Here is a 24,756-nt window from a genome sequence, read left to right as displayed (position 1 = left end):
CCTCCCATTACGCACCTATCCCATTTACTGTTGCATTATACTTCCAGATTTAATTACCAGATTCATCGTCTACAACTTCACGCAATTTCTTCCTCGATTTTCAGAAATGACATAAGTAATTGATTTTGGGTTTTTTCCAAGTTTCTGCAGATTCGATTACTTTTACTGGCAGATAGTGAGCAAGCTGTCGTACAACACAAGTAGCAGTTTTGCTGGGTTTGGTATTTTTCTTATGCTACTGCTATGGATGCTTCTTATGCTCTCCCTATGAATGTGTTAATTACAACATGTATATTATCTGCCAATGTCAATGCCACTGTTTCTTTTCATAACAAGTTTTATCTGCTGTTCTCTTCTAGGCAAAACAGCTGAGCAGAGATTATAAATAAATTACTTCATTTTCATACTGTGAAAATAAACTAATTCCTTGGAGATCTGCCCCTCCAAAAAAATGAAGTATCCCAGTACCTCACCATGCTGGAAAACAAAACAAAGTGATTAAAAAAAACCCACATTTTAGGGTGAAGAAGAACATCTTTCCCTGAAATAATTATCTCAGAATCTTCTCCTTTGAATAACCTTTTAAGGCAAAGCTGTTCTAAGTTCAACATACCTGACAAAGAAAGTGTAGTATAAAAGTATGTGCTTGTGTTTGTTACAAGTCCTCCTACATCAGTATACTTCAGTGGATCCAAGAGCACATTCCTACCTGACACTTCCAAATGTTTAGCCCCCATTTTTAGGCCACCCAGCTGGAAGGCAGTCTGATAGAAAAGGACACATGGGAGTTCTAGCAAATACCAAGCTGAACATGAGCCAGCTGCATGTTCTTGCAACAAAGAAAGCTGATGGTGTCCTGGGATGCATTTGGCCAAGTACCACCAGTAGATTCTGTAACTGATGAAATCCTTCATCTCTTCTCAGTGTCGGTGAAGCCAGGCCTGAAATACTGGGTCCAGTTCAAGGCTCCCCAGTACATGAGAGACATGGACACATTGGAGAGAGTCTATCAAAGAGGCAGGAAAATGATGAAAAGACTGGAACACCTCTCCTGTGAGGAGAGGCTGGGAGAGCCAGACAGTTCAGAATGGAAAAGAGAAAGCTCAGGGGGATTTCATCAGTATCCATAAAGGATGAAGGACAAGAGGCAACTGACTCAAACTGGCACACAGTAGTCTAGCACTAGCACAGGTTGCCCAGAGGCAGTGGGGTCTCCTCCTCGAAGGTCTTCGGAAGCCAAAAGCCAATTGGACGTGGTGGTCCTAAGCAACCTCCTCTGTGTGTCTCTGCTTGAGCAGGGGTTGGACCAGATGGACCCAGAGGTCTCTTCCAACCTTAACCATTTTGTGATTCTGTCCTATTTTTAAACTGACAGGAAAATAAACTGTCTTCATGGCTAATTTTTGTTAAGATCAATTAACTGTGTTCTAGTGATGAGTCAAATTTGCCCAGTCTTCTACTAACTACAAACCTGTGGTTAGCAGTTCCTCAGCTGTATTCAAACGTAGGGAAATGATTTCATGTACCCTACACTCATCAGTATTTACACAAGAGGTTGTTCAAGGGAGAAGAGTACCAGGCAGCCTTCATGTTACAACAGCTGTTGATGGTATCTTCAACCACCTAAACAGAGAGTGAAAGAGTGCTAAGTTGTGTTGTTACATTTGTGCTCAGGATACCAGCTCTACCTTGCTGAACTGAAACTCTCACCCTTTAACTGGAGGAACAATAGTTAATGGGAAGCTGAATAGAATGATACAAAGCATAGCGTTCTCTTTGAATCCTATGTTTCTTCTAGCTTTGGTGGATGGAAAGGGCTGAGGAATATAGCCTGAAGAAGCAAAGAAATAGATCTGGCAGCTTGAGGAAGTGAAGATAATGGCCTAAGTAGCAAAGTTCAGGAAAGGGGCACATAGAAACAACTATTCCTAATGCCACAATCATTGATTTCTTTATTTATTCTTCATGAACACCAAGGGTACAAACAAATACACAGCTGTCTTTTTCCTTCAAAACTGAAAGTACTTCTAACTTATGTGGACTTGATTTCACTACTTGATTCTTGACTTGATTTTAGGTTGGATGTTGGGGGGAAGTTCTTCACTAGGAGAGTGGTTAGGCCCTGGAACAGGCTGCCCAGGGAGGTTGTGGATGCCCCGTCCTTGGAGGTGTTCAAGACCAGGTTNAGGCTGCCCAGGGAGGTTGTGGATGCCCCGTCCTTGGAGGTGTTCAAGACCAGGTTGGACGGGGCCCTGGGCAACCTGATCTAGTAAAGGTGTATGATTGGTGGCCCTGCCAGGCAGGGGGGATGGAACTACATGATCCTTGAGGTCCCTTCCAACCCGGGTCATTCTGTGATTCTGTGATTCACACTTTAAGGGAAAAAAACTTATCATACATATGAAAGCTTCTGTAAATTATTATCTATTGCTTAAAGAAAATAAATTGGGACACAGTGTGAAAGAACAACTCCATGCCCTTTCCCTTCTGACTAATCTTTACAATTCATTGCAGCTGGGTTGATTCAGGAATATTAGTAAGCACTGGAGAGCATAGGGCAAAATGCAAGCACTTCAGAGTGCAGGACTCTGCTCCTTCAAAAGGAAAACGCAGTAAGATTTCAAAGCACTGTGTTGATCACCTGATTTCTCCCCACACACACCATGTGCAGTCACAATATTACTTGGAAGTGGTTGTAGCATGAACAGGATACAGTATTTTCTTTATTGGTTTTGCAAAATTTGTCATTGGTCAAAAGATAAGTATCTGAAGACTTGAAAGTAATGCTGGAATTGGATGGTGTGACAGGGATTACTTACAAGGAAGTTAGTTGTTAACATCGCTGTTATTGACACCGTGACATACTCTAAAAGCAAGATGATGCCCTGATCAGTACAGGCATTTCTTTCAGTTTGCATGTGGCCTATCTCATATACCTGATGCTTTTATTACTCCCATGAATAAGCAACATAGATAGGGCAATGGTTGAAGACCAGCTAAACCTCTCTAGTGCAGCTGCTCACATCATTGTTCCTTCAGGATAAGTGCTCTATCTGGGGTATACAGCACGATACTGAGTCAGTCAGGACCTGCCCGTGGCTGTTCTCTACACACATTGCAAGGTTCATAACAAATAGTCTTCCACTTATTCTTTTTCCTTTCTCTGTAACAGGGTAAAAAAGCAAAGTCCAGATCCTACCTTCTGCTTACTGATACCCATACTCCTCTCAAATGCTGCTGTACCCCCATATCTCTGCTTCTCTTCAGAGAGAGTAACATACTCTTACTTTATTAAGTAAATTTATTACTACCTTATTAATACAATATAACTCATTTTGTATGTTCTATCATTCAAATTGTATTGAATTCTTGTGTCATTCTCATACCTTTTAAATTCTTCAGTCACTTAAACTGTACAAATTGCTTTCAGTTGGAGAGAAAATGAAGAAAAGTAACAGATTTCAGCTTGTCAGACTGAACTGTAAAACATGCTGGACTTTTCCAAATCCCACATCCCAATTAGCACTGCTGGCAGAAACTGACATTTCCAAGCTCTTCAGATGTTACAAAGGGTTTTGTAGTACTTCCCTAAGCTCTTTGGCTCAATATCCAAGACAGCCAGGAGCTTTGCCCCCACCATTTAATGATGAACAAGTCAGGACCAGAAATGTTCTCAAATTCCATCAGAGCAGTGCCTCTCTGATAAGATCTGAGATCAAGGAGAAGCAAGAAGGTAGGCCACACCTCATCTCCAGCTTTTACATGCCTTTTCCTGTTTGTGTTTTTGTGGTGATTCTCCAAGGGATACCACAACAACACTGTTGGTAAGCAGTAACGTAAGCAGTAGAACAACCAGGTCTTCCTTGCAAAGAAGGGTCTCAATAATATGTCTTTCCCCAACAGACCATGGAGCCATGGCATAAAATAAGGAGCAGGATGATACTGCTGAGCCTGTGATGTGCAGGAGCAGCTCCAGCAGCAGACACTGAGCTACAGGATACTTGTGCAACCTGAGGGCCAGCCAGGCATGTGCAGCCTAAGGGCTGGCTCACTTTGCAATGCAGTCGCCTTCCACCCTGCACTATAAAGGTGATGTTTCTTCACTGCAGAGTGTTTCTGCAGTGGTGACAGCAGCAGCGGGTCATCTCCACTGGTACAGACTTTTATGAGCGTGGCACACAGATTCTTGTTCACTGCTGGCAAAAAGGCAGAGCTGATGGTGGTGAACATGTTAAAAAATAGTGTTTTGTAGCTGCCAGTTTGCTCTATCAAACAGTGTTATCGTGCTCCTTTCATCTGTTGTAGTTTCCATGGAAATAAATAAGAGGCATTACATTCAGAGTAACTTATGTATGTACAGCCCAGGGCCATTCCTCTTCACTCAATGCAGTGCAGGCAAGCCAAAAAGTTGGACGCCCACGTATTATCAACAGGATTCCTATGATTTTACCAAGGAAAAACGCAGTCACACTGCTGCTTCAGCTGGAGAGGGAAGCGTCAGAGCAGGCAAACACGTGAGGGTCTCGATGCAGCAATCCGTGCTGCTGGAAGGGAACGCGCAGAGATATCCTGGGGAGCTCCAGACTGCATCTGCTCCGCTCTGTTCTTCACTAACGCCTTGTAACGAAAAGGAGAGGTGGCAAAAGCTGCCGCACACTTCAGTCTCAAGTACATTTCCACGGCTGGTGAGGATTAGCCAATGCTGCACCTGGAAATGCCCAGCGTCCCCTCTCCCTCCCGCACACTTGAGGGCTCTTGTCCTGTACAAATAACAGCGTGCGGACAGGGGCAGTACCGCACTCACTGGGTCCCATAAGTCGGCACCAGCCTCTCCCTCTGCCCCCGTCTCCAGGACGTCCCACGTGAAGGGAAGGCGCAGGGCTGGGGCACTCTAGGAAAGGACCAGCCTCGAGCCGAGGCTCCCCACGGCCCAGCCCTGCCGGACCCTCCGCCCCCAGCACCGCCTCACGCCTCCCCCTGACACCCCGGGCCTGGCGGCCGCCCGCTCCCCGCAGGCCGGGGCGGGCCGGGGGCGGGCCGGGCATGGCGCCGGCGGCGCTGTAACGCGGAGCGGTGCCCGGCGCCGTGCGCAGCCGGCGGACAGCGGGAGCCGGGCGGCGGCTCCTCCTCTTCGCTCCGGCTGCGGGCGGCGGTGCGGAGCGATGGACTGGCAGGTGCTGACCCGGGAGCTGTCCCTCTACCTGGAGAGCCAGGTCCGCGTGGGGCTCTTCGGCTCCGGCGTGGGCTTGTCCCTGGTGCTGGGCTTCGGCGTCGCCTACGCCTGCTACTACCTCAGCAGCATCGCCAAGGTGAGCGGGAGGGCGGCGGGCCGGGCTCCGCAGGTGTCCCACCGACGGCGTCCCGCCAAGGTCACCTCGGCCCCCGGCCCTCGGGTGGCAGGAGGCGGGCAGGGCAAAGCGTCCCCTCCCTGCCCGTGCCGGGGATGCCCGGCGTCCTTGCGGCGGGGTCAGCCCGCAGAGGGCCCTTCCGCCGGGCCGGGCCGTGGAAGAACCCCGAGCTTTGCTGTGCGGCCTCCCGCAGCACGAAACGCGGCCCTGGGGCTGGAAGGATCATGTTGGGGTTAGAACTACATGATCCTTGAGGTCCCTTCCAACCCGGGTCATTCTGTGATTCTGTGAAGGGGGGTCCGGCCCGGAGGAGTGGGGTGTGGGGCTTTGCCTGATGGTGTCCTGCAGTGCATGAGGTGGGAAGCGGTGACTCGGAACGGTCTGAGGAATCCCTGCTCTGATGATAGACCGGGTGTGGGGCTGCTGCCCTTGTGCCTGCCCTCAGTGCTGGGTTAAGTACTGTTGGACTTGCTGCTGCTGTGTTTTAGGGCTCTACCACCCTTGTACATCTGGTCAGGAGTGGTTTCACACATCATTTGGGTACAGCGAGCCTGATCCCATCTATATCTAAAAGATCTCTAAGGTCCCTTCCAACCCGCACGAGACTATTACCTATTATTACCTATTAAAGCGGCCCCATGGACTAATAGTGAGTGCCACATTGAGTGCTTAACCAACTGAAAATGCACATATGTAAGGATTTAAGGCCGGGAAAGACTTGCATTCTCCCGTAGAATTGCTGAGAATATTGCCTTCCTCTCCGTCAGAAAAAGGACGCTTTCTTTTCGTCAGAGGAGGAAAATAAGGGGTCAGGAGAACAGGCTGCTGCTGCCGTGTGTGTAACCGTTCTCTTCAGATCCCTGTTATTGTCCTGCTACTGCCTGCATGCTGGAGAGTCAGTGTGAAAGGGAAGCTTAAGAAATATGGTTGCTAAAATATGAGTCGCTTGGTATGATGATTTCCACATTAATTGGAATTGAAGCTGTGAGAAATATATCCGCATGCAGAGTGTTACAGAGGTGAGTACCAATGCAGTGTGTGCTGGAGAGGGAGTGTACTGCCAGGTTAAAATAGGAACTGCAAGAGAACAGTCCACATCCCTGGTTAAGCTTCATTTCTGCATCATACAGGAAAATGGATGCAATATGGACTTTCTCACTTGTAGTGTTACACTGTGTTTTTGGCTCCTCAGGGAAAGGTGTGACGCTGGTAGAAGTAGAGCTGGAATAGCATATTATCAGAAATAGGTAAGGAATCCGTAATGCTTAGTGATTTTTGTTTTTCAGTTGCACAATTTTAGCATTTCATTTGGTTTTTGTTTACTTATATCTTCACTATGTAAGTAAATACATTAAAGAAATCGGTCATCTGGGAGAGGATATAAATGGACTTTTGTTGATTTATGACTTACTTATTTATTTTTCCTCTGAATGCCCATTCCTGACTGTAGTCTCTCTTCCTAGAAACCCCAGCTGGTGGCAAGCAATGAGCGTTTCTGCCGCTTTCTGGAAGAGTATTGTCCTGTTGTGACAGAAACTTACTATCCCACGATTTGGTGCTGGGAAGGTCGGGTGCAAACACTCCTACGTCCCTTTATCACCTCTAGACCCCAAGTCCAGTACAGAAAGTAAGTGCCTTTCTTCTGGAAAGTGACTGTTTGTGTAGCCAATGGTCACCTTACTCTGGGTCACAAGCTTGTGCCCATGTATTTGCTTTATCCCCATCTCTACAACTCTGTCCTAGGCTTGGTACTGTTTCTGTCCCAGTGTCAATATGCAGTAAGTTTAGAAAGTCATAGCCCAGGCCTATGTCCCAGCAGCTTTTGAAGAACTCCAAGGAGGAGATTCTACAACCTATGCCAGTGTTCCATTGTACACATGGCACAGAAGTGCCACATATTCAGAGGGAACCTTCTGTATTCCAGTTGTGCCTATTGCCTCTTGTCCTGGCACTGGGCACCACTGAAAAGATCCTGGCTCTGTCCTCTTTGCTCCCTCCCTTCAGGTATTTGTACATGTTGATAACTACCCCATTGAACTGAGCAGGCCCAGCTCTCTCAGCCTGTCCTCACAGGAGAGATGTTTTGGGCTCTTCAGCATCTTCATGCCCTTTGTTGGACTCTGTGCTGTGTGTCCATGTCTCTCTTGTGCTGGGGGACCCAGAACTGGACCCAGCACTCCAGATGTGGCCTTGCTAGAGCTGAATAGCATCGCCTCTCTTGACCTGATGGTGAGATTTTGCCCAGTGTAGCCCAAGATACTGTCAGCCTTCTGTGTGACATGGGCATACTGCTGACTCACCTTCACCTTGGTGTTCACCAGGACCCCTGGTCCTTTTTTGTAGAGCTGCCTTCCATCCAGGTAGCTCACATCATGTTCTGGTGCCTGGGGGTTGTTTCTCCCCAGGTACAGGACTTGGTACATCCCTTTGTAGAACTGCAAGTAGTTCCTGTGAACCCATTTCTCCATCCTGTTGAGGTTCCTTTGGATGGCAGCAGAGTCATCTGGTGCATCAAATATTCTGGTGATTGAATGCTTTCATTTTGGAAAGGTAATGCTATCACTCTGTCTATCCATTTAACCAATATGTTCAACCTTAATCATAGCATGGCTGCTTTCAGCCCAGTTCTGAATATATGAGACTTCTGGAATTTTCAAAGTTAGTTTTACCTCTCAGGTTTATGTGTTCTTTAATGCCTAAATTTTAAGAGGAAAGAAATTAAATGTATTGTTTGTCCTTAGCTGATCTCTCTTACACAGAAGTGAGACTAAGTCTGGCAAGTGAGGCATTTGGCACAAGAGCTAAGGAGAAATACTTTTATGCTCCGGAACCTGGATGCAGCACAAGTTGTTTCAGCTCTGTTTGCATGGTAGAATAGATTTAGCATTTAGCAGCTACCCTTAGTTTTAGTAACTAGGAAACATTTCAGTGGCATGGCCATGTCCATTTTTTGTAGCCCTGCTTGTATGCTCTCTGTTGCAAGGTTTGTGAGGAAAGAAATGTAGTTCCATGAGGCAAAGCTTAATTTGCACCATTGGAGATTGTGTTGGCAGTACATGCCAGCATTGCATCTACTGCCCATTACTAAGAAAGGGCAAAGCTGGCTCTGTGAGTTCAAGAAGGCTGATTAGCTTTAAAATCTGTAGTAATTTCTATCAAAACTGTATTTTCAAGTGAAAAATCAAATGCAAAGAGGACTTAAATTTTGGTAGTTTCTACATTAACTCTCTCACGCAATGTATACATAACCAGAGAAAGGGGAAGATGCGGCATGTTTCTATTTAAAACCAACCAACCAAACAAAAAAAGGTATATATATATTGAAACAATCATCACTTTGTTTAATGCACGCTTAGCTTCTTGGGATAGTATCACATTTGTTACATTCTTAAGATATGTATTTTAAGAGTTCATGCTAGCAAAGTTGGTATAGGGTGAAATTCTGGCTTTGCTGATCCTGTAAAGATGGAATAGTGTCTGTCTGTGTTCCATGTGTTAAAAACATAGCAAAGTGTCATCAGTTAGACACACTGCTTCTTTGAGTAGAGTTAAAAAACCACAATAGATAGTCGACACACTGCCCAAAGTGCTATCAAAAGGTTCTCAGACCACACAAAGGAAAAGAAAACCGTAGTAGACAAACCCACATAAAATAGGAGGCAGTGCCAAAAGTCACGTTAGTTACAAACTTCCACTACATCAACAGCAAATGATGAAAGGTCAGCTCTTCGTTGAGCATAAGCTGGAGTTGTGCCATGAACTGACTGCACTAACTCCTGTCACCTGTTATATCTGTAAACATACCCAGGTGGTACTTTTAGTGTTAAAACACAATGAACAAAGCAGATTTCATACCTGGTAAAATTTACAGTTTAAGCACTTTTATTAGAATGCATATATTTTAAATCTAATCACGGTTGTCTTAAAATGTGCCTTTCAGTGAGCTCATTAGAACAGCAGATGGAGGACAGATTTCGTTGGATTGGTTTGATAATAATGACAGCTTATATTATCCGGATGCCAGCACAAGACCTACAGTCCTGTTATTGCCTGGTCTGACGGGAACAAGCAAGGAATCCTACATTCTTCATATGATCCATCAAAGTGAAACACTGGGATATAGGTGCTGTTGGATTTCATTACTTGTATTTTGTGTGCAAGATCAAATATGTGTATGTATGAGGAATCTTCCTAAAGCAAATGAGATTTAGGGAAATTAGTTTATGTAAGGAAGTATTATAGGTAATAATAATAATAATCACCAAATTATGTAATGGGCAGTAAATTCTAAAAATCTGTTGTAGTGTCTACAGATGTGCTCCAGAAATTGCAGTGAAAACAAGCTATGTCTGCATAGGTCTTTGCTGTCATATTCTAAACTATAACATCAGCACTTGTGTACCTTTACACTTCCTTGAGAAGGGGTTTGTATTCAGCTTCACAAAGCCTTGTGTGGATGGATTGCTGGCAGCAGGCCTTGGAGGAGGTCAGCTGCTGAATGCCAGAACTGCCTGATTCAGTAGCCTTCAATTCTTGAGTGCAGAAAGGGAAGCCAACCCACTCGTACTGGTAATGCTGCAGGAAGAGGTTTGTCGCCTCTTGACTGCCACTGTGTAATTTAGTTTTGTTATTAAGGCTTCTGGTCAGAATTGGGTATAGTAAATGGATTAGTCAATGAGTGAATTCCTTTATGTAATCATATTCCTGCAACCATGCATTAAAATACGTTGTCATTGTTGCTGTTCAAAATGTGGCATTTTATAATTGCAGACTGGTTTCTGGTATTGACAGTATAAAGTTCCTCAAGTATATATGAATGTTTATGCTCATTTCTGGCTGTTTGTTCTCTGTTTGGACATCTGGGTGACTGCTTTATAAATTGTGAAAGTACGGCAGCACTCTTAACTCTTCAAACTGCTTTCAAAATAACTATTGCTTCCACATTTATATGTAAACAGCACTAGAGGAAGAAAGACCCCAAATTAACAACTTAGAATTGCTTTTAAAATAGTCCCGAATGAAAAAGCTGCATTTGATCACCTAACAAAGGGAAATAGGACATTGCAAAGGAGAACTTTCAGCTTTGTTTTTAAACAGCAACATTTGGAAAACAGCAAAGTAAATCTTTTTTTTTTTTTTTTCATTATTCATTTTTTTCACATGCCTTTAACCCATTTAAATGTGTATATTTCATTTAACAAAGTCATTCCAATGACGTGATAGAAAAGCAATAGAGAAATAAGATTTGTTAAGAAAGCATATATTGCTAAGGTAATACGTAACTGCTAGAAAATTCAGCAACTCCAGCATAGAGAAAGCAGAAACATTGCTGTGCAAGACAAAAAAAAAATGTCCCCAGGATCTTGTACAAAATTTAGATGCAGCCCTTGTAGTTTTGAATTGGGTCATTTATTGCTGTTTCATAAAATGATGTGATATGGAGAATGTCTGCACGTAGCTCTCTTTCTGTAGAGCATTGCTTTAGGCTCAGCACTGCACTGAGCATAACTTACAGCCCGTAATTGGCCAGCTCTGAGTGCAGGCAGAGCGATGTTGTCAGGTAAGCCATGCAGTTCTCATCCTGCAGATGAGACTGACAGATCACAGAGTTCCCTTACAGTCACACTGACTTCAGTGAAATCTCATTCTGGTATAAAGGTCATCCTGCTCCTGTCAGATTTCAGCACTTGTAGAACAGTAAATATTTATGTGCTGAACTTATGCCTAGAATTGGCTTGTGTCTCTTTATGTATTTTCATTTGTATGCACGTTGTTTTTTTAGATGAACAAACAATCTATATAATGGAATTTACTATCTCAATTTTCAGATGCGTGGTTTTTAACAATCGAGGAATTGCTGGTGAGGAGCTTCTGGTAAGGATGAATGTTAAGATAAACATCTCTCGTGTAATCAGTGGATATGTAACCATCAGTGTCTATTTGTAAGGCACTATTTAAATGAGAGAAGCTCGTAGTGTATGTTGAAAATGCAGAGAAGAACATCTCATCTGGTAGATAAATAACGAGGAGATAAAACCTTTTATTTACTTCTCGGAAAGGGTAGTCAGGCATTGGAATGCACTGCCCAGGGAGGTGGTGGAGTCACTGACCATGAGGGTGTTCAAGAAACGTTTGGATGTTGTGTTGAGGGGTATGATTTAGCCGGGAAGTATTGGTAATGGTTGGACTGGATGGTCTTCAAGGTCTTTTCCAACCTTGATAATTCTGTGATTCTGTGATTTTAAATCTCAGAGACCAACTGATCAACACAAAATTCTTTTGCAGTAGGAGCAGTGATAATTACTTGCACAACTGCCCATATCAATTTAGGCTAAATATTGATATGGTTAAAAAGCTGTCCTGTTAAAATTGATCTGTATTATGTGTTACTGAATTAACGAAGCAGATTTATATGGATAGCCATACCTAAAAATAAAATGTGGTGTTCTGTATTTCTCTGCAGTTATGACACAAACTTAGCTACGAAATAGCTTTGCTGTGTGTCTGAGACATACATGTCACGTTTGCCTAGGAATAACTGGCAGCCCCACAGATGATGAGATTGTGAAGCTAAACATTTCCTGCAGCTGGGCACAAGCTGTGATGAAATACTGCTGAATAAGCTTTGTTTCTTCATATGTGTTTTGCTGAGAATTTTGCAGCTGGTATGAGTGTGCATAATACTCAGTATTGTTTTGCATTTTTTTTTTAATCCCCTGGTTTCAAACTTAAAAAGCTCTGAACGTTTTCCCATAATCAGATAAAATATTTCAATGCAAATATTGCCATGTTAGGGTATTTTTCTGCATACTTCTGGAGATGGATGTACAAAGCAGTTTTGTGACACACAAAGTCCTTATTGATGAATTTCTGAAGCGCTAACAGAAAAGATCTCTTGTTTGGGAGCATTGTGTGTAATTTAGTGTAATCGGATTTACATATTTAAGCATTATAAGATCTTACTGTGGAGCAAAACAGCTGAAATTGTAACGTTTTCTGTAAGGGGGTTTCTACATTTCAATATGAAATCCCTAGTTAATGAGTTTGAAACATGGTTGAGCAGCACCGTGGAAATTAGTCATGCAAGTAATTATTTTTCTCGCCTCTTTAAAGATGGATGTAAATTTACACTATGTGATAGCTATATAGGGAATCAGTTAAATAAATGAGATGGTTGTTTGTTTGTTTTTAATTAAAAGTTACTGTGAATTACTGTTGCAGAATCATCAAATAATAAATGACCACAGCCAATGTGAGCTAAGACAGTCTTAAAATGCCTTAGTACAATGAAAAGGTATCCTGATAAAAGTATCAGGAATTAACTGAAATGAAATAGTTTTATAAACTATAGTTTTATAAGTTCAGCCACTTACAGTTTTATAAACTCTTAATTTGATATAGATTCACTTAGAATACATTAGACCTTAGTTACCAAAAATAATGTGTTTTTCCTTGTAAACTTGACAACTTAATTAAAATAAAACACATTCACACCATTTATAATTAATAGGATGTAATAAAGGGCACCGTGATTCATGTGGATGAGAACTGGGAATGCAACATAAATGGAAAACATCTTCATGTTTTCATTATCCAGATTTAGGTTTTCTCTCCTTTTTTACTTCAACATTTTAATGTTCACCACGTTCAATGTACTTTAAGTAATTAGCTCCTTCTAATTAAACTTGATAAAATTGTCCACAAATATCCAAGCTGTTTAACTGAAAACAGTTTAAAACAACAACAAAAAAGGAGAAAAAAATCACCTTAAAATACGGTGTTGCTTCAAGCAACAAAAATAAAATCAGTTAATTTAAAATAGAATACTTTTATAGTTAGTTTTGATGGTTTTTGTACTGAATTCTGGCAGGCCTGCCACTACCTTAAGTCAAGGTCACTAATATGTTTAGTAACAACTGCAGAGTTCAAGTTCTGTTGAAGAAATCTAGACAAAAGAAAAAAAAAACACCCAAATCTCTGTGATTCCTACTGTTCCTAAAAGTATTTAACTCCCTTACACTGCTCTACAAAGCCTTCAGGTTGTGACCTGTGGTAGTTGTCTATGCAGATAAGGCTCAAAAGCCAGGCTTATCTTACTTTCAGGTAAGCAGGGAGCAGATCATCCAAATCCCAGTGATGGCAGTGGGACGCATTTCACATTCCAGTTCAAGATCTGAAGAGTTGCATCTGGTAGATAGAGAAGGGATATAATATGTATATCCCGTTGCTTTTGTTAATAGAGTATGGTAGTAAATTGGGTAAACTGCAGTGCGGGATTTTTATTTATTGGCTCATATTCTGTATAGAATCTAAATACAGTCTAACTTTCAAGTTTGAGCTGACAGAACTTGAAATCTATATTTTCTTTGGCACTTGAATGTGGACGATGGTCAAACTGTCATTATGGATTTTTTTAATTAATTGGTAAATTATAGCCTTTATGATGTGTCTTCATTTCCTTAGGATATCTTAAAAATACTGGTGCCTATCTAGTTTTATCTAGTTTAGCTAGTGACTCTGTGGTTAGATTTCGCATAATGATTTAATAGTTGCAGGTAGTGAGCATCTTTATTACCAATCTTATTTTGTAATGATAGCAAGAGTCTCCTTCATCCACCTCCTCCTGAAATGCTTGGGTTTCTATTTGCTATTTAGTCCACTTTCAGGATAAATGTTAAATTTATCTTGTTATATAAATGTCCCACTGTACAGTTTGCTTTGTCCTTAAAGGTTGATAAAAAAGCTTATGGTGGCATTTTTCCCTATGACTCCTTACAGACTCCAAGGACTTACTGTGCAGCTAACACGGAGGATTTGGAGGCAGTGATTCATCACATACACAACTTGCACCCCTCAGCTCCCTTCATGGCAGCAGGTGTTTCTATGGGAGGGTAAGGTATTATGTAACAGAAGTCTCAGTTTATCTGTGATCTTAATAAGACTGTTACAGCATGATTGTAAATTGTAATTATCCTGCAATACTTACTGCAACTGATTTTGGTCTGTCTGTACTTGTGAATATTCAGAAGACTCAGAAGCTTAATTTCTTTGAGGCTTTTAGCTCTGTGTCAGGTAAGTCAGAAGGCAGCCAGTGTTCAAAAGATTTGAGGGGAGAACACCATAGGGACAAACAGGGAACACAGATGGATTGACAGAGGAACAGGTGGGCTATACAATCTATGGGAGCTGTGAAGACCATCTTTGTAACAAAGGAATACGAAATAGAAACTAGAGTTAATGTACCATGTTTTTTTTAACAGTCTCTGGAATTTACAGGTTTTAAAAAGATTTTTGGTCTGCCCAGGCTCTGCAGAGTGTGGGTAGGTTTTGCTGGAAGAGATGTGAGTATCTGCTCTGTCTCGCTCAAAAGCAAGTAGTAGCATTGTTACTGAAGACAGCATGGGTTGATTTTTAGCATGTGGTGTTAAGACTTGTTGTGTGCTGGCTTGTGTCCAGAAAGCATAGCTAGAACAGATAGCGATAGAACAGTTGCTGGAAAAATCACTGCTAGAAAGTAGGAGAAATGTTCAGACAGACTCTTGAACAAAAAAGAATGGAGGAGAAGGGAGCTTCCCTTCTGCAGGCACAGTAGAAACTTTGAGACTTCTTTGTCATGAGTTTTATGGACAGAGGGCAGATAATAGAGCTGTGCATTGACATTAATCTACTAATGACTTGTAGGAACTTTGGGGTAAATATAGGTTTATTCAAGCATTGTAGTTATTAATTGAATCAGAAACTTCAAAGTCTTTTAAATAACTATGCCAATGTTTTTCCATTGCTGCTGTTGAAACTTGGCCAGTGTATTCAGTATAAAGAGATATGCTCCTCTTCAGTTTGTCAATATCAGTCTTTCTGGAAAGCCCAAAATCAGGCCCGCTACACCTCATAAGTGCCAAGTACAGGGAAATACTTACTTGTCTAGACCTGCATATTTTGCTTGTACTAACATAGCATATTGTTAATCTTCTTCATTGCTTTGAGGGTGCGTTGCTCATCTGTGCTTGGCTTGCCCAAGTCGTTTTTAGAAGCAGTGCCACTTTTTCTCCAGTCATGAATCTGTCTTAGGTGTAAAACTTAGCATTTCCCTTTGTTGAACTTCACAAGGTGTCTACCAGTCTATTTCTACAGCCTATTGAGGGCGCTCAGAATAGCAGCTTTGTCTTTTTGCAACTGCAAAGGACATATTTGCCCATTTGAGAAAAAAAAAAAATAGACATTCACTTCACAAAGGCATAAATGTAAATGATCATCAGATCCTTGGTATATATTATTATGGAAAGGGACTTTGTTTTCTAACAGAAATATTCCTAAACCTTCTCTCCCCGTACATATGTTTTGTAAAGTTGTAAGTGGTTTCTGCTACTACTGCAACATTTTTTATTGGTTTATGGCTCATTTTTCTTCTTGGAGTATATAGACCCATGGCTCATGTGTTCCTCCTTTTCTGTGACTGAAGGGGAGCACACACTACCTAACTCCTATATGTGTCACAGGCAGCTTTCCTCACTGGGTTTAACTTGAGTAGTTTGCAGGTACACATTCCCAAGCACTGTTAGTTATTCTTCTGCTTGTTCCTACCAACTGGTGAGTAGGCAGTAACCTACATCTCCCTTCTGCACTGCTATCCTGCAATTTGGTGGGCAGTGTGCAGGGATAAATTCTCTGTGATGGCAGGCTGATTCACACTGTCATTGCTATAGGCTGCTGTCTCCCATTGTACAACAGATGAAGCCAAAGTATAGAGTGTTGGTGATCCAGGAGGCTATATTAATTTGTGGACCTTCAAGACCTGATGTTAAAATGCTGCTTGGAAGCCTTGGGGTATCAAGCAGTCAAGTAAAACTTACAGCTTTGCTGTTGATATTTTTCCTTCATTATCTGTCTTCTCACTAATTTAATTTTTGAACATCTGAAGGGTCAGGTACTTATGAACTCTCCCTTTTTTTCCAACATAATTAAACATCAGCAGTACAGTCTGTAAGTTGCAATTGGTCAGAAAGGCAAGATTTATACTATCTATTTGGGTCATGATTTTTAGTTTTATTAATTATCTACCACTTCATTCTTTTCATTAGGTTGGATATTAGGAAGCACTTCTTTACAGAAAGGGCAGTTAGGTACTGGAATAGGCTCCCCAGGGAGGTGCTTGAATCTCCATCCCTGGATGTGTTTAAGAGCCGTTTGGATGTGGTGCTCAGGGATATGATTTAGCAGAGGGTTTTTAGAGTACTATGGTTAGGTTACAGTTGGACTTGATGATCTTCAAGGTATTTTCCAACCTGGGTAATTCTATGATTCTATGATTCATGCTTTCTGTTAAGGAAAAGGGGCTGTGTTCTCTCATATGTCTGAGGTGGGGTAAAGGTATTATATTCCATTCCAAAGACAGCTTCATAATGATGCAAGTGTGCCAGGGGTGCATTTATCAGGCAGACTGATTAGATTTACTGGCTCAGGAAGTCTAAGAGTTGTAAAATTGTAAAAACTACTAACAGTCAAGAATACCTGTTCTGTGAGTCAGGTATATTTGCTTGATGTTTTCCTCCCTTTCAGTGATATAAATAAGACTAGTAGATATATCTTTATTTTTAAATGCACTTCTACCCACATCCCACACAGCGCACTCAGTTCCTTTCTGAATGTAGAGAGAGAAAGAAAACTTCTTGAGTCATATGTTGATGACGTTGACTACTTTCTAGAAGCATCTGGGACAGCTGTAAGGCTCATACAATAAACTGTAAGGAAAAGCAGACAAAAAGGTGGCTGATTGTTATGTGTGCTTTAGATTGAAGCAAACAACTTGATAGTATATGTGTTTCTGTTTCTCATTTCTGTTTGTAGCATGCTTCTTTTAAATTACCTGGGCAAAACTGGCAGAGACACTCCTTTAATGGCAGCTGCAATTTTCTCTGCGGGTTGGAATGTTTTTGAATCTGTAGAATCTCTGGAGAAGCCACTAAACTGGCTTCTTTTCAACTACTACTTGACTACTTGTCTACAATCTTCTATCAGCAGGTGAGTTGCCTTCTAAACTACTTGGCAGGATGGCAGGATGTTAGCATAAGGTCTGCAGCAGGTACAATAATGCTGGCAAAATTTGTGCTGTAACAACATTTCACAAAGTTGTCCTGCATGCATTCTTCTATGGGCTTTGAAATCAAAGGGATCTTTGCAGGAAAAATTGTCATGAATGTGACTAAATAAAGTCAGCAGAAAACTAATGTCCTTCTGGAGTTATGGAATTAACTGATTTAACTTTTTAGACATCCACACATATAGAGTTTGAGTTGTATACTTATGTGTATGTATTACATATACGAATTCTTTTAAGTCAGCTTTGATTGCAAAAGCACAAAGAGGATTAGTTTGTCTTTTGCTTTGTAAAATTAGGTTGTGTTTTGTATTTCAAGTATTTAATTCTCTGAACTTTAGCATCTTTGTTATGACTAATGCAGAGTTTGACTATGTTGCTGGATGTGTCTGCATAGAAACAAGCGATTCTTATGTTCTTGATTTCCACAGGCAGATTTTTCATACAATAAAATTAAAAACAAGCATGTTGTTGATAGGGAGTTATCTATACAAATGTATCTATGGAGCAGAGGGCTTCTACATCTGTTCATATAACCCTACAATTTTTATCCCTTTCTCTTTAGGCATCGGCAAATGCTGGAGAAATTATTTGATATGGATCTTGTGATGAAGGTATGCAAAAATGTTCCTTTGACTTTATCTTGATGGTGTTTTCCAAATGCTGACATGGTTCCCTGTTTGAATTCTGTACTTCAGGCTAGAACTGTTAGAGAATTTGATAAACAGTTCACTTCTGTCATGTTTGGCTACCGTACAATTGATGATTACTATGAAGATGCCAGCCCGTGTCGCAAGCTGAAGTCTGTAGGCATTCCAGTGTTATGCCTAAACTCTGTGGATGATGTTTTCTCACCAGGTCATGGTAAGTTTAGCTTTTTTAAAAAATATATTTCTCTATTTGTACAATCCTTAAGACAAACTGTAAAGGTCTGAGAATGAACTGCGTGTGAAGTTGTATGTAATTACTTACACATAGGATCACAGCCTCCAGGAGTGCGTCAGTCTTGCAGCTTACTTAGTATAAAACAGATACAAAATAGCTGGGTACAGAGAAGCCTGATTAGAACAGAATGCAGAAGAAGCACGTGGGGTGGCAGCCATTAGCCCTTAGTCTCTATATAACAGCAAAGAAATATGTGCATTTGGGGTGTGAATTTTTTCACTGTAAGAAAGATACCAGACATATTGCCCTTCCAAAAGTGCCTGTTTCTATTTACTAAGTATGGAGACAGCCTGTAACAAGGAGCTTAGTTATAGATGTCTGGACTGTAGACATCCAGAGTTCAACAGAATTTAAAGCAAATATTCTCTGTTACCATTTCTTCCCTAGTCCCTACAAAGAATTTGCTTATGTTACAGATGACTCAAAGTCCCCTTGTTGTTGTTCATGATTCCAATGACATGAAATCCAATCCCTGAAAACTAAATAGGAAGAAAAAACATAAGTTAGCATGCAGGCCAAAATCTAGGGCAGGAGAAAAGATACAGAGGAGGTGAACTTCTAAAAGGGGACACATTATAATCAATAAAAACCCAACTGGATGAAGCAGCAATTTTAGATAGTAACTTACTGGCTAAATACCTTGCTTTCCTTTCTCTTCCTATTTTTAGCCAGACATGCAATCATTATGAACACTGTGCTTTTGATCTTTAACTCTGTTCCTAACTGTCTCAAAAAAGATCTGCTTATTCCTGCAATCTGTGTATTGGTTACAGTGTCTGAGAAGGAAGAGAGAGAAACAAAAGTTAATACGGAAGAAAATCACTGTAATGAACAGCTGTTTGAGGGCACCAATGCAGTCAACACCTGATACCTTTAAATACAAAGTTCATTCAGTTGATTTATCTCAGGGAAGTTTTCTTCTGTTACCATGAGTCAAGTGAGATTATTGTAGAATGAATCACAAAAGCGAAATTGGTGAACAGATTAGAACAGCAAATGGAAGAATGTAGGAACTGGAAGATACTGTATACACATGTATGCTCTGTTTATGTATTGCCCGTGTGTAAAACATATACTGAAAAATGCACAAATTTTACGTTAGTATTTTGAAGACCTGTTAGAGACAAATGTGACGTGAAGAGATAAGGGCCATTCCAGTGGAGTGCACTAGGAAAAAAGTCAGATTTGTGGTTTTTTTCCTCCTCGAACAAAAACTGTCCATGCTACTCAGGAGCAATACAAAGAGCTGACAGCCACCCATCCCTTACACTGGCCAAAGCAGAGAGCTAAAAAAAAAAATGTAAGATCTAGGCAAACATAGTAATACTCTTCCAGGATACTTGACTTTCAACAATTAATAGTTCAGGAATGTAGTAAGACAGAGTTTTATTTACTAGCCTCTGTAGGACTTATTTTTTCTGCTTGAGTTACTTTCCTGCTGCAAGCACATACTGACTTGGAAATGATAATGGATGTGGCCATGATCTTAAATTCTGTATCGAAATGTAAAACCTGGCTAGTCATTCTGAAGATAATTTTTTACTCATGGATGACTTCCTGAGTCCCCTGGAATATGGTTGTACTGGATCTCTCCTGAGGGCTGACAATAGCAGGACTAGGGGAAATGGATCCAAGTTGAAGGAGGGAAGATTTAGGTTGGATGTTAGGGGGAAGTTCTTCACTAGGAGAGTGGTTAGGCCCTGGAACAGGCTGCCCAGGGAGGTTGTGGATGCCCCGTCCTTGGAGGTGTTCAAGGCCAGGTTGGACGGGGCCCTGGGCAACCTGATCTAGTAAATGTGTATGTTTGGTGGCCCTGCTAGACAGGGGGGTTGGAACTACATGATCCTTGAGGTCCCTTCCAACCCGGGTCATTCTGTGATTCTGTGGAGCTTGTCCCTAAAGGAAACATGTCTCGTGGTGAACAGTGGATTATAAGGATGGTCTCTTGTTTAAGATTAAGTATCAAACCTATTGTTAGAACTAAACAATAAAAAATGCCTTAGCCTCTTGCAGTGTAGAGGGAGGTGAGGTAGAGTGCTGTGAAGGATCTGAAACAATGAATGTTACAGTCTGTTAGAGACTGTCCATCCTCTCTTGGACCCTGACTCTAGCTTGCCTTTCCCAATGAAAATGTGTGTGGGAATAGGCATTTGTTTATTCTTTGTTCACAGCACTGCACTGTTGTTGTGATGGTGATTAGTTTACTCTAGAATGGGTCACCAGTCTGATTTACAGATAATAGCATGACTTTGTTATGTATGTGTATCCTTGACTCCTTTTTAGTTGGTGCCACATGCAACAACTTTTCACACTGAGTGCTGGTAGGAAACACAGGGCACCTTGATTAACAACCTAGAATTTGCAGCTGCTGCAGTCAGTTACTGGAGGTCACCCATCTTGATGCTTCCGATGTCTGTTTTGCAGTAGCAAACCTAAAGGGCTGGTGTCACAGAGTCAGTGTCACATTTGACTTTTCATCTGAAGAGACTTTCAGCAGCATATTAAGCATCCAACTTAAATTTCATCATAGTAGTGCTAGCTAATTGCTGCTGGTGTGTGTTGTGTCCAAGCTGAAACCCTATCCTTGAAGTTAGGTACAGTACTTTTTATTGAACATCTCTGACTCTCTGAATCCAAACTTAGTATGATGACCCTTAGGTGTTATTTTGCATCCTCTTATGTAAATACCATGGTTTGTTTTTTCTGTTGTCCTGCAAGGAAGCCACAACTAATTGATTCTGAACAATTCTGCACGTGCATTTAACATTGTGGTTCTGTGATCACGTAGTACAGATCTGTGCACTGCTGGGTCAAGCAGCAGTACAGATTTTGGTCATTGGAAGCATATGTACAAGGTTAGATTTGGACAAAGATGAGCAGTAGTGTCTTTTGGCATACCGCTCTGTAACCCAGAGAGCAACACACCCAGTGCTCCATTTGTCTGCGCTTTACTTTGCAGAATTTGCTCTGTTGCACTGTGGCTTTATTAGTGGATGGCTAAGAGTCCCTGGAAACAGCTTTGAGAGAAGCACCATGTGGTTGCCAAGCATCATTTGCATTTTGGCACATTTGTCAGTTCTCTCCTGAGAAGCTGAAGAGCAAGAAACTCTGCTGGGGAGGAACTGTACAAATGGTGACCTAACTGTGTCGAGACTGTGCCATGGACAGGCTTTAATGTGCTCTGTAGGGGAGGTTAGAGCAGAAATGTAACAGCAGGTTGAACTTGGCAGCTACTGATCATCCTCACTGCAAATGGAAAGAAATGACTACATAGTCAGCCCAGTGCTGCAGTTCTTGATAAGAGCAATGATCTGTGTGCTGTAAATGAATGTAAGATAGAATAGGGAACAGTCTGGATGGGGAAGATGATGTTCACAAAGACCTGCATATGGCTCACACTTTACCCAGCACAGAAAAGTGCTGTTACCTATTCCTGTCTGGCCGGCCTCATTGACTTTTCATTTTAGCTTTGCCTCAGCATTGCCATAAAAGACCTAGGTCCTGCATATGACATTTCCAATTTTCCAGCTGAACAAAGGAAAAGTCAAGGATTTTTTGCAGAGACAGTGAGAAACACAGCTCCTTTCACTTAAAGAATCAAAATCACTTACTAAATGCTGGAATCAAGGTACTTAAATGCATGCAGCTTTAAAAGGATGGGGAAAAAATGGACAGCGGAGAGTAATGAAGAATCTCAACTCTGCAAGAGAATTCCCACTGCTCTCTGGTGCTCATAGGCTTTGTGCAGTATACAATCAAGTATCTGTATTATGGGCAGGAGCCAGATAACACAGCATTCAGAAAAGACACTATCTGTGCTGTATGTGCAGTGGTTTTAGCAACCTTGCTGAGGCCTGGAGTGGAGATTTCTGCTTGTTAAGGAGAAAAGCATGTTAAGTGTATGCAAAACTTCAGAGGAAACTGCTTAAAACAACCGTTTCTTGAATCAAGAGCACAAACACCACAGCTCCATAAAGCTCTGCCATTGTGTTGTCCAGTTGGTATGGTGACAGTGTTAGCCCATTTCCTCATCTTTCTCTTACCTTGTGTATTTAGGTTCCTCAGAGCAAGCACCACCTCTCACTATATTTTCATGGTATGGTCTAAACATACAGGTGTAATTGCACAGAAAAACAGATATGATAATGATAATAACCCAGGATGAAGTTGCTCAGGGCCCTGTCCAACTTGGCCTTGAACACCTGTTGGGATGGAGCATTCAGAACCTCTCTGGCAGCCTTTTCCAGCCCCTCCCCACCCTTTTGGTGAAAAACATGAACACTTGATTTCTGAAGGTTTTACAGCAGCCAGAAGAATCACACAGAAAAGTTGAGTTAATGTTGAAGAGATAGAAATGCCATTTGACACAGCTCTGTTTCTAACTCCTGCTATACATTTAAGCTTATTGTGCATGTTTATTCATATATACTATGATAAATAGCTGAAGTTCTTTTTCCTCCCTTTTAGCTATACCGGTGGAAGCTGCCAAACAAAATGCAAATGTAGCTTTGGTCCTGACTTCTTGTGGAGGCCACATTGGTTTTCTGGAAGGAATATGGCCAAGGAAGTGCACTTACATGGACAGAGTCTTCAAGCAGTTTGTACAAGCCGTGTTTGAGCATGGAAACAAAATCTTTAGCATGTAGCTTTGGCTATAGCGCAGTGGCACATTCCAACAAGGGCAGTTAAGCTTAATGCACAAATTTTAACTACCATAAGCCAGCAAATGGAGAAAGTCCATTACTACACGCAAAAATATTTTTTGCCTAAGATTTTGTAGCAAGAAACTAAATAATACATTGTCACTTTTGTATTTATTTTTAATATGCCTTACTAAGAATGACCTTAAATGAAACAGCATTCTGCATACATCAAATTGCACTTAACCAAAAGCATCGAGTAAATAGACTGTAATTCCTAGAGGTTTTAATTTAAACCAGTACATATTTAGGAGAGTTAATTTAGATGGCTTTTAACATTAGAACAGCAACATTCAAAATAGCATTTGTTGTCTTGCCAAACATAGTATAAGTTGGCCCATTCCTTAGGTGAAAATCTTCAGAAAACAAAAGGAGAGAACAAAAAGAAGCTCTGGCTCTTCAAACAAGTCTAAATTGCAGCATGCTATTCTGTAGCATTAGGCTGATCGACTTCTGCTGTTTTACCCTGACAATATCCAGAGCTAGGTCTAGTTATTGTGTTTTAAACTATGCCAATGCCGTATTCATTTTACGTGTGTATTATTTTTTTAAGCGGCTTATCTGTAGTGTTTACATATAACGAAAAGATTCCTTTAAAAGAGTACTGTAATCACTTATATAATTAAAAGGCATTTTGCATTTCGGTGTTTGTGTACAGCTGGGCGTTGTCATATCTGTAATAGATACTCCATATAACTGGTAAATTCAATTACTGTCTGTTATGTTTATATTACCTTGCAAGGACGTTACAGTTTTAAATAAGAAACCATAGAGCACTAGGGAGTTATGATATAGTCTGTTTTAAATTTTAACTAATGTATCAATCTGAATCCAGTGGTGGAGATGCCTTTGCATTTTTATTGCTATGTTTTGAACAGGGTCAGTGCAAGAAGAAAATGTGGATAAAAAGCAAGTCTGGTCATCTGTCTTAAGTAGCACGTGAACAGTCCTCTTGCAAGGCAAGTATCCTAGTAACAGCAAAGGCATGGGAAGAACAGAAATAACTTTTGTCTTCAGATAAGGCAGAAATCAAGATATGCTACATGAAAGCTAATTTTATACGGTGGGAGGTTACATTAAAGATTAGAAAGTGTTTTCAAGTTTTGACTTTTTAGGCAAGGCATTGGGCTTTGTGCAGATAATACAGTCTAACTTACTTCGTACCCAATAAGGACAGTGGGAAAAGCAAAATGAAATCTTATGCATGTTGCTACAACAGATGAAATCAGCATATTAGTAGGGTGCCTTACTCATTCTTAAATTCATTCCCATTAGAGAGGTTATGTTCCTACAAAAACAATGAGCAATAAACTGTGTATTGAGCATTACGTTTGTAAACCTGTTCGGGTATGGTACTGTTGAAAACTCAGCAGGAAATATTAATAAAAAATAAAACCACTTATATTAAAAATACACCTTACTGATTAAATAAAAGTAACGTGGTTGATGGCAGAATTCCTGTCTCTTTGCACTTATTTCATTTAGGGCCAATCCCCCACACAGAACCACATGGTACGTTTCTCTGTATAATTATCTATTACGGTGTTTGTCATCCCCTGCCAAACATAGCTATACCTCCAGCATACACGCTGGATCCCTTCTTTGAGACAGGTTAGCAATGTTTCTTGCCAGCCAGGAAAACAACATCTGCAGATAACTGCTGTAGAAT

At 41.1% G+C, this 24,756-nt stretch overlaps 1 protein-coding gene across 1 annotated transcript; it reads left to right on the top strand.

Moving 5' to 3' along the window:
* Positions 1 to 5,051: 5,051 nt before the first annotated feature.
* Positions 5,052 to 24,542, top strand: ABHD3 (abhydrolase domain containing 3, phospholipase). Its single transcript, XM_015855438.2, has 9 exons — positions 5,052 to 5,309; positions 6,812 to 6,975; positions 9,289 to 9,471; positions 11,177 to 11,222; positions 14,127 to 14,239; positions 17,193 to 17,366; positions 18,008 to 18,056; positions 18,141 to 18,306; positions 22,855 to 24,542. Exons 1-9 carry the CDS (start codon positions 5,163 to 5,165, stop codon positions 23,031 to 23,033), a joined length of 1,221 nt encoding a protein of 406 aa, XP_015710924.1. The 5' UTR covers positions 5,052 to 5,162; the 3' UTR covers positions 23,034 to 24,542.
* The last annotated feature ends 214 nt before the right edge of the window (positions 24,543 to 24,756 follow it).

The sequence above is a fragment of the Coturnix japonica genome, chromosome 2 (assembly GCF_001577835.2).
Source record: "Coturnix japonica isolate 7356 chromosome 2, Coturnix japonica 2.1, whole genome shotgun sequence".
NCBI classification, from domain to species: Eukaryota; Metazoa; Chordata; class Aves; order Galliformes; family Phasianidae; genus Coturnix; species Coturnix japonica.
This window is presented reverse-complemented; position numbering and strand designations above follow the sequence as displayed.